Source organism: Littorina saxatilis, linkage group LG8, assembly GCF_037325665.1.
Source record: "Littorina saxatilis isolate snail1 linkage group LG8, US_GU_Lsax_2.0, whole genome shotgun sequence".
Lineage (NCBI taxonomy): Eukaryota > Metazoa > Mollusca > Gastropoda > Littorinimorpha > Littorinidae > Littorina > Littorina saxatilis.
The window spans coordinates 68400726-68415350 of record NC_090252.1 but is presented as its reverse complement, the minus strand read 5'-3'; the positions used below and the strand labels follow the sequence as shown (position 1 = coordinate 68415350).

The window sequence follows — 14625 nt, the reverse complement described above, 5'->3', positions numbered from 1 at the left end:
CCAATTCATCCCAGAGGTGTTCTATCGGGTTCATGTCTGGCGACATGGATGGCCAGGGAAGCACCTGGACATGGTGGTCGGTGAGGAACTGGGTGGTGAGTCGTGCTGTGTGCGGGCGAGCGTTGTCCTGCTGGAATATGGCATCCTGGTCAGCCAGAAGAGGAAGGGCGTGTGGGCGCAGAATTTCCTCCACGTATCGCTGGGCAGTTATGCGCCCTTGGACGTGCACCAGGGTGCTCCTTCCAGCGGTATTGATCGCCCCCCACACCATGACGCCTCCACCACCATGAACGGGTGCCTCATCCACACAGTTGGGCGCGTAACGTTCGTTTACTCTCCGGTAGACCCTCCTCCGACCATCATGTCGCTGGAGCAGGAAGTAGGACTCGTCGCTGAACCACACGTGTCTCCAGTGATTCCGGACGGTCCAGCGAAGGTGCTGGTTGCCCCACTGCACTCGGTTCTGGCGATGGCGGCGGGTGAGGACAGCTCCTCTGTGAGGTCTGCGAGCTCTCAAACCAGCTTCATGCAAGCGGTTCCGCACGGTCTGGTCCGATAATCGGTGTGGCCCGGGGAGAGCCTGGACAGAAGATGAGGCCGACAGCAAACGATTCCGGAGGTGGCGGAGCCGTATGAAGCGGTCGTGAGCAGCAGTTGTCGCCCTTGGTCTTCCCGCTCGTGGCAAGTCAGCAACGGAGCCAGTGGCTTGAAACCTGACCCACAGTCTACTGATGGTGCTCTGGGACACGTGGAAGTGCCTGGCGATTGCACTTTGACTTTGGCCTGCTTGTAAACGACCCAATGCAATTTGGCGGTCTTCTCTGCTCAATCGGGCCATCTTTCGTCGCTGAATTGTCGTCTGATTTCTTTGTGGCGAACAATCCGCGTTTATGGGTTTTGGAAGACATGGTGAGAGCTCAATATTCCCCGAGTGTCACGAGATTACACTGAAGCATGACGAGTGGTCATGCCAAATGAGCAATTTTGACATTGTAGCCACTGATAACGCATGCGTCACGTGCAGAGCTCACTTGTGGCAATGGACGAAAGGTCGACGACCAGATAAACATTTTCTGCAGTTTGGTGGATATCCTTGTAGCCATATAACTAAATTAACCAAATATTACAAGCTATGCGTTTCTTTTTTTGAACAGTATATGTATTTATTTTTGGAATAAAAAAATGAGGAAGAATAAGATGAAATTTTTTTTAATGACAAGTTTCCAATTTTTAATGACCAAATTCATTAATTATTGTTTAAGCCACCACGCTCAAATGCTTTACCAAAGTCCGGCCTTTGTCAAAGATTGCTTTGCCAAAATTTCAAGCAAATTGATCGAAAAATGAGGGCGTGACAGTGCAGCCTCATTTTTCAATAAATGCCGGAGATGACATCTTCAAAGACATTTTTCGGAACAAATAAAACAATTCTGGGCATATTATACCCAGGAACTATCATATAAAGTTTCATGAAGATCGGTCCAGTAGTTTTCTCGGAATCGATCTACACACACACACACACACACAGACAGACAGACAGACACACACACACACACACACACACACACACACACACACACACACACATACACCCCGACCCTCGTCTCGATCCCCCCTCTATGTTAAAACATTTAGTCAAAACTTGACTAAATGTAAAAACGGGTGCATTGTCATGGAACACAAAGTAGCTCGTACCACCAACCAACATGATAAGAACTTCAAAATTTGTTGACGGACTAACTTCCTGTTTGGTGCACATTAACTTCATTGTATGCATGACATTTCGTTGCGTTGTTCTTGTCTTTCTCGTCTGAAACGTTGTTCTTGTCTTTCTCGTCTGAAACGTTGTGCTTGTCTTCCTCGTCTGAAACGTTGTTCTTGTCATTCTCGTTTGAAACGTTGTTCTTGTCTTTCTCGTCTGAAACGTTGTTCTTGTCATTCTCGTCTGAAACGTTGTTCTTGTCTTTCTCGTCTGAAACGTTGTTCTTGTCATTCTCGTCTGAAACGTTGTTCTTGTCTTTCTCGTCTGAAACGTTGTGCTTGTCTTCCTCGTCTGAAACGTTGTTCTTGTCATTCTCGTTTGAAACGTTGTTCTTGTCTTTCTCGTCTGAAACGTTGTTCTTGTCATTCTCGTCTGAAACGTTGTTCTTGTCTTTCTCGTCTGAAACGTTGTTCTTGTCTTTCTCGTCTGAAACGTTGTTCTTGTCATTCTCGTCTGAAACGTTGTTCTTGTCTTTCTCGTCTGAAACGTTGTTCTTGTCTTTCTCGTCTGAAACGTTGTTCTTGTCTTTCTCGTCTGAAACGTTGTTCTTGTCTTTCTCGTCTGAAACGTTATTCTTGTCATTCTCGTCTGAAACGTTGTTCTTGTCATTCTTGTCTGAAACGTTGTTCTTGTCATTCTCGTCTGACACGTTGTTCTTGTCATTCTCGTCTGAAACGTTGTTCTTGTCATTCTCGTCTCAAACGTTGTTCTTGTCATCCTCGTCTGAAACGTTGTTCTTGTCATTCTTGTCTGAAACGTTGTTCTTGTCATTCTCGTCTGAAACGTTGTTCTTGTCATTCTTGTCTGAAACGTTGTTCTTGTCATTCTTGTCTGAAACGTTGTTCTTGTCATTCTCGTCTGAAACGTTGTTCTTGTCATTCTTGTCTGAAACGTTGTTCTTGTCTTTCTCGTCTGAAACGTTGTTCTTGTCATCCTCGTCTGAAACGTTGTTCTTGTCTTTCTCGTCTGAAACGTTGTTCTTGTCATTCTCGTCTGAACTGTTGTTCTTGTCATCCTCGTCTGAAACGTTGTTCTTGTCATTCTCGTCTGAAACGTTGTTCTTGTCTTTCTCGTCTGAAACGTTGTTCTTGTCTTTCTCGTCTGAAACGTTGTTCTTGTCATTCTCGTCTGAAACGTTGTTTTCGTCTTCCGTGGAAACATTCTCATCTGAATCGTTGTTCTCGTCTGTACTTGAAGTATTCTCGTCTGAATCGGTGTTCTCGTCTCTCTTCGAAATAATAATTCTAGTCGGAATCGTTGTTCTCAATTTCCATCAAAATATTATCGTCTGAAGCATATTAAACCGAGCGTTGACTGGCGGCTAAAGTTTACGGTCTCAAGCAGGCGGGAACAGATAGTGGAGGCAAAATGTGATTGGGAGCAGGTAAGTTCGATGTGTAAGACCAGAGACGAGTTGCTTATGTCAGAGCGACCCTTTGTTTCAAATCCTGACGTATTGATACATTTGACGCGGTTGTAATGACACTTTGTTTCAATTATTGTCAGAAACACGGGAAGTTTGTTGTCCCAAAAACAAAGGGAAAAGCCGAGGCTAATAATGGGGGCCACCATGCACTCAGTCTTAAACCCTGCTGCAAGTCGTGAATACTTCCAAGTGGAAGATTCCCTTATCCAATGAGAAATCCCGAACCGATAGACATGTGATGGTGTACGTAAATATGTACATGGAAACTATGGCAACTTCAATTTAGTTATATGCCCGATATTTTTGTTTAATATCATAAGCTGAAAAACAAGAAGGGCAAAGCCCATACGACTCACATGCTTGACCTCGACCTTTAGGGTAACTAAACCTAGCAATGACATCATACACTAAGAACTGCTTTACACATTTGTCCTACCAAATTACATATGACCTTGACCCAAGGTCAAGGTCATCCAAGGTCATGCAACACAAAGCTGTTAATTCAAGTACAATGGTGCTTTTTGCCTCTTTCTACCATGAGATATGGTCACTTTTAGTGGTTCACTACCTTATTTTGGTCACATTTCATAAGGGTCAAAGTGACCTTGACCTTGATCATATGTGACCAAATGTGTCTCATGATGAAAGCATAACATGTGCCCCACATAATTTTTAAGTTTGAAACAGTTATCTTCCATAGTTCAGGGTCAAGGTCACTTCAAAATATGTATACAATCCAACTTTGAAGAGCTCCTGTGACCTTGACCTTGAAGCAAGGTAAACCAAACTGGTATCAAAAGATGGGGCTTACTTTGCCCTATATATCATATGTTGGTGAGGTATTCAATCTCAAAAACTTCAGAGAAAATGGGAAAAATGGGAAAAATAGCTGTTTTTTAGGCAGCATTTATGGCCCCTGCGACCTTGACCTTGAAGCAAGGTCAAGATGCTAAGTATGTTTTTTGGGGCCTTGTCATCATACACCATCTTGCCAAATTTGGTACTGATAGACTGAATAGTGTCCAAGAAATATCCAACGTTAAAGTTTTCCGGACGTCCGGACGTCCGGACGGACGGACGGACGGACGGACGGACGGACGGACGGACGGACGACTCGGGTGAGTACATAGACTCACTTTTGCTTCGCATGTGAGTCAATAAAACCAATGCGACATCGACAGAAGACGGTTACTAAATACTTTAAACCAGCTAAATTGGACAGTTTAAGCTTCAAAACTGTTAAGAAAATTAAACAAAATATGTCCAAATTCAATCCCCATGCGACTTTAAAATGAGCCGAGGATCAGCTAATGTGAACTATGACAGGGTGTTATCAACCCCTTTACATTTGTGACGTATGTCAGTTCTAACCCCCAACACATGATTAAAAACAAATCTCATCCCAAGATTCATCCATTGAAAGTTGACGAGGCTCAGCGAGATTTACATCAAGTGTGGGAATTATTCCTATGTAAAAGTCTGTAACGTTTTTAAGTTCTGGATTAAAAAAAAACCATCAGAGAAACTCCAAGCGATGTTGTTTATACTGCGGAGATGGGTTAATAATCAATCTGCATCCGACGAAGCATCACTGGCAGTGTCAGCGTCAGAGTCTGCACTGGCCTGGCTGCCTGCATCGTCAACATCGATGTGTGGGTCTTGACCAGATTGACCGACGTTGGCAGTGTCACCGGTGTTCATGGCGGTCTCCGTGTTCCCGTCAGCGGGTGGAGGAGGAAGGGAGGGGGTGGCGGCTGGCGTCATGCTCTGTTGACCGCTCCTTTTCTTCCTCCAGTGGTGCGCGACGCCGAGACCGACACCGAGACAGACAACAGCTCCCGCCACACCAAGACCGATTGCCAGCCAGCTGGTAGCGCTGGCTTGTGATGCCTTGCCTTTGTTATCTTGTGATGACTTGCCTATGTGTTCTCTCTCGTTATTGCCCTTATCCTCGTCTGGTGTGTCTTGGTTGCCGTCACCTTGAGAAATAGTATTTTATATCTTAAAAACCTTTACGTACAAAAGAATGTTTTAAGAAAATCCTCAGTACTAGAACTCGGCCATACGAAAGACTTTACAAACGCTAAATTGATGACAAATCATGTGTTGTCATTGTGTGTTTTCGCAGAGACCTCAAGGTGACACTTAAAACTGTCATTCTGAATGATTCAGGGAAATAATCGAGATCCAAGCGGACAAGACACCTACAGGCCCTTGTGACTTGACCTAATTATGAACGCCAACACAAATCAGCACAATAACATTTCCTTTCTCTATCAACATGACTGTGTCTCTGTACCAGCTAACTGTATAACTGTCTGACAACTCCAGTTTCTCTAGCTGGAAAAACGTTTGAGATAACCTCTACGTTATGAGGTGGGGTTTTTGTCCACGGCCGGACAGACGTTCACACGGACGGACACGGATGAATACTATAGACTCGCCCATTACTCATGATTAGATGGGTCAAAAATCACTTGGTCCATGCTCACCTGGGTCCAACGCACACACTTTATAAAGCAAGGGGGACAACTTGGAAGTATTCAAAGTTTCAAAGCTCTAACTTCAAAAACGCCTGAGATAACATCAATGTTAAGTTATTATGAATCGAACATGACCCCCTGTGACCCCGAAACTTGACGAGGGTCAATCACATTTACGTCAAGTCCGTAGATTATCAAACTCTAGAAGTGTGCATAGTATCAAAAGCTCTAGATTCAAAAACATCTGAGATAACCTCAACGTTAAGTTTTTATGAAACGAACATAACCCCGCTGTAACTCCCCAAATATGACGAGGGTCAACCAAACTGGGGTCACTTGTGAGTGAATGTGCTGAATGATAAGTTTGCTTGTTGACTAGTTGTTAATTGTTTAATTTGTTGCCCCACATTTGTTGCTACATCTTCGTTCTGTTTTAGATCTATACGCTTTTATGAGAGTTCTGTTTTATTGTCAGACTTTTTATGTGTAACTAGGTGTCGATTACTTATCTTACGGCTTTTTTGTTTTGTGGTTTTTTTCCATCTTTTTAAAAACAATGTTTCTAGATTATTTTAAATAAGTATAAGTGGTTGTTGTCTATGAATTGTTTTTAATGCTTGTATGTTATTTCTTACGAGAAAACTTGTTATGTAAAATGTTAAATTTTAATGTCTAATGTAAAGCGCCATGAGACTGCCATTCGGCGGTGAACAGCGCTATAAAAGAATGTTTTATTATTATTATTATTATTATTATTATTACTTCGTGAAATCATCAAACCCTAATAGTGTGCAAAGTTTCAGAGGTCTACCTTAAAAACAAGAAGGGCAAAGCCCATACGACTCACATGCTTTACACATTTTTCCTACCAAAATACATGTGACCTTGACCCAAGGTCAAGGTCATCCAAGGTCATGCAACACAAAGCTGTTAATTCAAGACATAGGAAGTACAATGGTGCTTATTGGCTCTTTCTACCATGAGATATGGTCACTTTTAGTGGTTCACTACCTTATTTTGGTCACATTTCATAAGGGTCAAAGTGACCTTGACCTTGATCATATGTGACCAAATGTGTCTCATGATGAAAGCATAACATGTGCCCCACATAATTTTTAAGTTTGAAACAGTTATCTTCCATAGTTCAGGGTCAAGGTCACTTCAAAATATGTATACAATCCAACTTTGAAGAGCTCCTGTGACCTTGACCTTGAAGCAAGATAAACCAAACTGGTATCAAAAGATGGGGCTTACTTTGCCCTATATATCATATATAGGTGAGGTATTGAATCTCAAAAACTTCAGAGAAAATGTGAAAAATGTAAAAAATAGCTGTTTTTTAGGCAACATTTATGGCCCCTGCGATCTTGACCTTGAAGCAAGGTCAAGATGCTATGTATGTTTTTTGGGGCCTTGTCATCATACACCATCTTGCCAAATTTGGTACTGATAGACTGAATAGTGTCCAAGAAATATCCAACGTTAAAGTTTTCCGGATGGACGTCCGGACGGACGGACGGACGGACGGACGACTCGGGTGAGTACATAGACTCACTTTTGCTTCGCATGTGAGTCAAAAACGTCAACGTTAATTGTTTGTGTCCACGCCGGCCGTTCATACCACCAGACACATATGAATCCTAATACACACCAAATACTCAGGTGAGTCAAAAACAAGACAAAAATAGTTTTGAAAAGTTCAATTTACCGGTTTTTATTACAATGTTAGCTCTGTTGCTAAAAAAAAAACCGTGTGCACCTTTGAGTTCTACATTCCTTATTTCATTTTAAATGAACACGTTCTTCATCTAGTCTTTCATAAAGTTTGTATCCAAAACTTTGCAAACCTAATTAAACTAGATTCGCTGACCCCACACTTTTGGTGATTTTTTGGAGGGAGAATTAGAGTCATATTTTCTTGTCCACGCCAGCTACTGTCCCATTTTTATTTTTAACAAAAATAAGCAACAGCTTACCCGACTCGACTTTGAACGCCCCCCCCCCCCCCCCCCCCCCCTCGCTTGTTAAGACCACCCAATAGAAGACTTCCTCTCTTATTACCCAACTTGACAGAAGACTCGGTCTCCCTGTTAATACCCCAACCCCCAGTAAGACCCTCCACTTTTCAAGAACCTGTTTTCTCATATCTTATGTTCATAACCTCTGTAAGTTTACCCCCATTGTAAGACTTCTTCTTTTATAATACCTGACTTTCCCATGGGTGTTTTTAGGTCTTCAAAGGAGGAACCCTCCCCCACCCCACCTCCCACACACCCCCCTCCCCACCTCACCTCACCCCCCCCCCCCCACCCCCCAAAAAAGAAGAAAGATTCAAAGCCCTAACTTCAAATACATCCGAGATAAACTCAACGTTAAGTTTTTATGAAACGAACATGACCATGACCCTGCTGTGACCCTACAATTTGACGAGGGTCAACCAAACTCAGGTCATTTCATGAGATCATTAAACCCTAAAATTGTGCAAAGTTTAAAAGGTCTACCTGGAAAAAACGTTTGAGATAACCTCTACGTTATGAGAGGTTTTTTTTGTCAACGGCCGGAGGGACGTTCACACGGACGAACACGGATAAATACTATAGACTCACCCATTACTCATGATTAGGTTGGTTAAAAATGCTCACCTTGATCCAATGCACACACTTTATAAAGCAAGAGGGACAACTTGGAAGATGCATGGTCAAGGGAGAGCACCGCGTCGCCTCGCTTCACGTACCTGTTTGAATGGCGGAGACTGTGGATTGTCCTTGGGGTCAGTACCTCCAGTGTCAGGTGTGGGACTATTTGGGTCAGTACCTCCAGTGTCAGGTGTGGGACTATTTGGGTCAGTACCTCCAGTGTCAGGTGTGGGACTATTTGGGTCAGTACCTCCAGTGCCAGGTGTGGGACTAGTTGTCTGACGAATCGCTGTGGTTAATTCTATCATGGTAGTTCAGTTGTAGAAATGATTGGCGTAGTGGTGGAAGTGGTTATAAACTTAACCTCCTCCCCTCCCCCACCCACCCCCTCCACAGTTCCCTCGTTTCCTCTTGCCGACTAACACAGGATGTGTAAACTCAATCCCCTTAAATCCCCTCAACCAGCACCATTCCCCCACTCCACCCTGCCCACATTCCCCCACTCCACCCTGCATACATTCCCCCACTCCACCCTGCATACATTCCCCCACTCCACCCTGCCTACATTCCCCCACTCCACCCTGCCCACATTCCCCCACTCCACCCTGCATACATTCCCCCACTCCACCCTGCATACATTCCCCCACTCCACGCTGCATACATTCCCCCACTCCACCCTGCATACATTCCCCCACTCCACCCTGCCCACATTCCCCTACTCCACCCTGCCTACATTCCCCCACTCCACCCTGCCTACATTCCCCCACTACACCCTGCATACATTCCCCACTCCACCCTGCATACATTCCCTCACTCCACCCCGCCCACATTCCCTCACTCCACCCTGCCTACATTCCCCCACTCCACCCTGCATACATTCCCCCACTCCACCCTGCATACATTCCCCCACTCCACCCTGCCTACATTCCCCCACTCCACCCTGCATACATTCCTCCACTCCACCCTGCATACATTCCCCCACTCCACCCTGCCTATATTCCCCCACTCCACCCTGCCTACATTCCCCCAGTACACCCTGCATGCATTCCCCCACTCCACCCTGCATACATTCCCCCACTCCACCCTGCATACATTCCCCCACTCCACCCTGCATACATTCCCCCACTCCACCCTGCATACATTCCCCCACTCCACCCTGCATACATTCCCCCACTCCACCCTGCCCACATTCCCCCACTACACCCTGCATACATTACCCCACTCCACCCTGCATACATTCCCCCACTCCACCCTGCATACATTCCCCCACTCCACCCTGCCCACATTCCCCCACTCCACCCTGCATACATTCCCCCACTCCACCCTGCCTACATTCCCCCACTCCACCCTGCCTACATTCCCCCACTCCACCCTGCCTACATTCCCCCACTCCACCCTGCATACATTTCCCCCACTACACCCTGCATACATTCCCCCACTCCACCCTGCATACATTCCCCCACTCCACCCTGCCTACATTCCCTCACTCCACCCTGCCTACATTCCCCCACTACACCCTGCCCACATTCCCCCACTCCACCCTGCATACATTCCCCTACTCCACCCTGCATACATTCCCCCACTACACCCTGCCTACATTCCCCCCACTACACCCTGCCTACATTCCCCCACTCCACCCTGCCTACATTCCCCCACTCCACCCTGCCTACATTCCCCCACTCCACCCTGCATACATTCCCCCACTCCACCCTGCCTACATTCCCCCACTCCATCCTGCCTACATTCCCCCACTCCATCCTGCCTACATTCCCCCACTCCACCCTGCCTACGTTCCCCCACTCCACCCTGCATACATTCCCCCACGACACCCTGCCTACATTCCCCCACTCCACCCTGCATACATTCCCCCACTCCATCCTGCCTACATTCCCCCACTCCACCCTGCATACATTCCCCCACTCCATCCTGCCTACATTCCCCCACTCCACCCTGCCTACATTCCACCACTCCACCCATTCCCCCACTCCACCCTGCCTACATTCCCCCACTCCACCCTGCATACATTCCCCCACTCCACCCTGCATACATTCCCCCACTCCACCCATTCCCCCACTCCACCCTGCTTACATTCCCCCACTCCACCCTGCCTACATTCCCCCACTCCACCCTGCCCACATTCCCCCACTCCACCCTGCATACATTCCCCCACTCCACCCTGCCTACATTCCCCCACTCCACCCTGCCTACATTCCCCCACTCCACCCTGCATACATTCCCCCACTCCACCCTGCATACATTTCCCCCACTACACCCTGCATACATTCCCCCACTCCACCCTGCATACATTCCCCCACTCCACCCTGCCTACATTCCCTCACTCCACCCTGCCTACATTCCCCCACTACACCCTGCCCACATTCCCCCACTCCACCCTGCATACATTCCCCTACTCCACCCTGCATACATTCCCCCACTACACCCTGCCTACATTCCCCCCACTACACCCTGCCTACATTCCCCCACTCCACCCTGCCTACATTCCCCCACTCCACCCTGCCTACATTCCCCCACTCCACCCTGCATACATTCCCCCACTCCACCCTGCCTACATTCCCCCACTCCATCCTGCCTACATTCCCCCACTCCATCCTGCCTACATTCCCCCACTCCACCCTGCCTACGTTCCCCCACTCCACCCTGCATACATTCCCCCACGACACCCTGCCTACATTCCCCCACGACACCCTGCCTACATTCCCCCACGACACCCTGCCTACATTCCCCCACTCCACCCTGCCTACATTCCCCCACTCCACCCTGCATACATTCCCCCACGACACCCTGCCTACATTCCCCCACTCCACCCTGCATACATTTCCCCACTCCACCCTGCCTACATTCCACCACTCCACCCATTCCCCCACTCCACCCTGCCTACATTCCCCCACTCCACCCTGCATACATTCCCCCACTCCACCCTGCATACATTCCCCCACTCCACCCATTCCCCCACTCCACCCTGCTTACATTCCCCCACTCCACCCTGCCTACATTCCCCCACTCCACCCTGCCCACATTCCCCCACTCCACCCTGCATAAATTCCCCCACTCAACCCTGCCTACATTCCCCCACTCCACCTTGCCTACATTCCCCCACTCCACCCTGCATACATTCCCCCACTCCACCCTGCCTACATTCCCCCACTCCACCCTGCATACATTCCCCCACTCCACCCTGCATACATTCCCCCACTCCACCCTGTCTACATTCCCCCACTCCACCCTGCATACATTCCTCCACTCCACCCTGCATACATTCCCCCACTCCACCCTGCCTACATTCCCCCACTCCACCCTGCCTACATTCCCCCACTACACCCTGCATACATTCCCCCAATCCACCCTGCATACATTCCCCCACTCCACCCTGCATACATTCCCCCACTCCTCCCTGCATACATTCCTCCACTCCACCCTGCCCACATTCCCCCACTCCACCTTGCCTACATTCCCCCACTCCACCCTGCCTACATTCCCCCACTCCACCCTGCCTACATTCCCCCACTCCACCCTGCCCACATTCCCCCACTCCACCCTGCATACATTTCCCCCACTCCACCCTGCATACATTCCCCCACTCCACCCTGCCTACATTCCCCCCACTACACCCTGCCTACATTCCCCAACTCCACCCTGCCTACATTCCCCCACTCCACCCTGCCTACATTCCCCCACTCCACCCTGCATACATTCCCCCACTCCATCCTGCCTACATTCCCCCACTCCATCCTGCCTACATTCCCCCACTCCATCCTGCCTACATTCCCCCACTCCACCCTGCCTACGTTCCCCCACTCCACCCTGCATACATTCCCCCACTCCACCCTGCCTACATTCCCCCACTCCACCCTGCCTACATTCCCCCCACTCCATCCTGCCTACATTTCCCCACTCCACCCTGCCTACATTCCACCACTCCACCCATTCCCCCACTCCACCCTGCCTACATTCCCCCACACCACCCTGCATACATTCCCCCACTCCACCCTGCATACATTCCCCCACTCCACCAATTCCCCCACTCCTCCCTGCTTACATTCCCTCACTCCACCCTGCCTACATTCCCCCACTCCACCCTGCCCACATTCCCCCACTCCACCCTGCATACATTCCCCCACTCCACCCTGCCTACATTCCCCCACTCCACCCTGCATACATTCCCTCACTCCACCCTGCATACTTTCACCCACTCCACCCTGCATACATTCCCCCACTCCACCCTGCCTACATTCCCCCACTCCACCCTGCCTACATTCCCCCACTCCACCCTGCCTGCATTCCCCCACTCCACCCTGCATACATTCCCCCACTCCACCCTGCATACATTCCCCCACTCCACCCTGCATACATTCCCCCACTCCACCCTGCCTACATTCCCCCACTCCACCCTGCATACATTCCCCCACTCCACCCTGCATACATTCCCTCACTCCACCCTGCATACATTCCCCCACTCCACCCTGCCTATATTCCCCCACTCCACCCTGCATACATTCCCCCACTCCACCCTGCCTATATTCCCCCACTCCACCCTGCATACATTCCCCCACTCCACCCTGCCTATATTCCCCCACTCCACCCTGCATACATTCCCCCACTCCACCCTGCATACTTTCCCCCACTCCACCCTGCCTACAGCACGCAACAAGTTGCGTGATTCAGTAAAATCCGTATGGGTTTGTTAATCTAGACCAACGCTGGTTCTGTGACAAAAACACCTCCGCATAGTGAACAAGAACAGCAACATTTAAATCAGAAACAATTTGAATCAGAAACGAACTATCTGGTGCTCTCGCTAAAAAAAGCAAGTCGCGTAATGCGAAAATACAATACTTAGTCAAGTAGCTGTCGAACTCACAGAATGAAACTGAACGCAACGCAACGCAGCAAGACCGTATACTCGTAGCATCGTCACTCCACCGCCCGTGGCAAAGGCAGTGCCAGTGGAATTGACAAGAAGAGCGGGGTATTCGTTGCGCTGAGAAGGATAGCACGCTTTTCTGTAGCTCTCTTCGTTTTAACTTTCTGAGCGTGTTTTTAATCCAAACATATCATATCTATATGTTTTTGGAATCAGGAACCGACAAGGAATAAGATGAAAGTGTTTTTAAATTGATTTGGAAAAAAGAATTTTGATAATAATGTTTATATATTTAATTTTGAGAGCTTGTTGTTATTCCAAATATAACATATTTATATGTTTTTGGAATCAGCAAATGATGGAAAGTAAGATGAACGTAAATTTGGATCGTTTTATAAAAAAAAATTTTTTTTTACAATTTTCAGATTTGTAATGACCAAAGTCATTAATTAATTTTTAAGCCACCAAGCTGAAATGCAATACCGAAGTCCGGGCTTCGTCGAAAATTACTTGACCAATATTTCAACCAATTTGGTTGAAAAATGAGAGCGTGACAGTGCCGCCTCAACTTTCACGAAAAGCCGGATATGACGTCATCAAAGACATTTATAAAAAAAATGAAAACAAAATCTGAGGATATCATACCCAGGAACTGTCATGTCAAATTTCATAAAGATCGGCCCAGTAGTTTAGTCTGAATCGCTCTACAAACACACACACGCACATACACCACACCCTCGTCTCGATTCCCCCCTCTATGTTAAAAGATTTAGTCAAAACTTGACTAAATGTAAAAACACCATTGACTCTCAACAGTTCCTGCTTGTTTTTTTACATTTGAAAAAAGCTTAAGTGGTATGCATGAAATTAACATAAAATTGCCTGATGAGCTTTAAAAATAGGTACAAAAATGATTTTTTTATCTCTATATTACCAGTAATATTACTATATTTTATGTTCTATTTTGCTTCCCTATTTCTCTTTTTGAGTTCCTGAACATCTGATTATCTTACTTTTCTAATTGGAAGAGACTATGCACTCTTTTCTGTCAAAATGGGTAGGGGGTAGGGGTAGTAAAAGCATGACAGTTCAAGATTTTTCGCGTCAAGAGGTGTATTTCTTTTAACTGTGATGAAGAGGGATAACTCAACTTGATATCTAACACTATTTCTGATCACTGTAATCACTCTTACACTTTTAATGTATGTTTGTCTGTGTTCCATGCTTCAATTTAAGCTTCACAAATGGATACACAAGTTTTTGTTTTTAAATTCACCAGTAAAATCACTATGTTTTATGTTCTAATTTGTTTCCCTATTTCTCTTCTTTAGTTTCTGATCATCTGATTGTTATTTTGTTTACATATTCACAACATAATCTTACAATTTCTTCAGTAGTGTTTGTGTGAAAAAGTCGGATACCTATACTCAAACTTC

General features: G+C 47.0%; 2 protein-coding genes across 3 annotated transcripts in view; both read right to left on the bottom strand.

Annotated features, from left to right (window-relative positions):
- The window catches only part of LOC138974828 (homeobox-like protein HDP1), a 5598-nt gene extending 1261 nt beyond the window's left edge, over positions 1-4337 (bottom strand). The window contains exons 1-3 of the mRNA XM_070347553.1: positions 4325-4337; positions 2466-2890; positions 1742-2426 (exon numbers count right to left, since the gene is read on the bottom strand). Coding sequence (XP_070203654.1) covers positions 1742-2426; positions 2466-2890; positions 4325-4337 — 1123 coding nt within the window. The remainder of the gene's footprint in view (positions 1-1741; positions 2427-2465; positions 2891-4324) is intronic.
- A 377-nt stretch (positions 4338-4714) lies between these two features.
- The window catches only part of LOC138974254 (uncharacterized), a 31399-nt gene continuing 21488 nt past the window's right edge, over positions 4715-14625 (bottom strand). For both annotated transcript variants that reach the window (XM_070346979.1, XM_070346980.1), the window contains one exon: positions 4715-5167. In XM_070346979.1, coding sequence (XP_070203080.1) covers positions 4755-5167 — 413 coding nt within the window. In that variant the 3' untranslated portion in view covers positions 4715-4754. The remainder of the gene's footprint in view (positions 5168-14625) is intronic.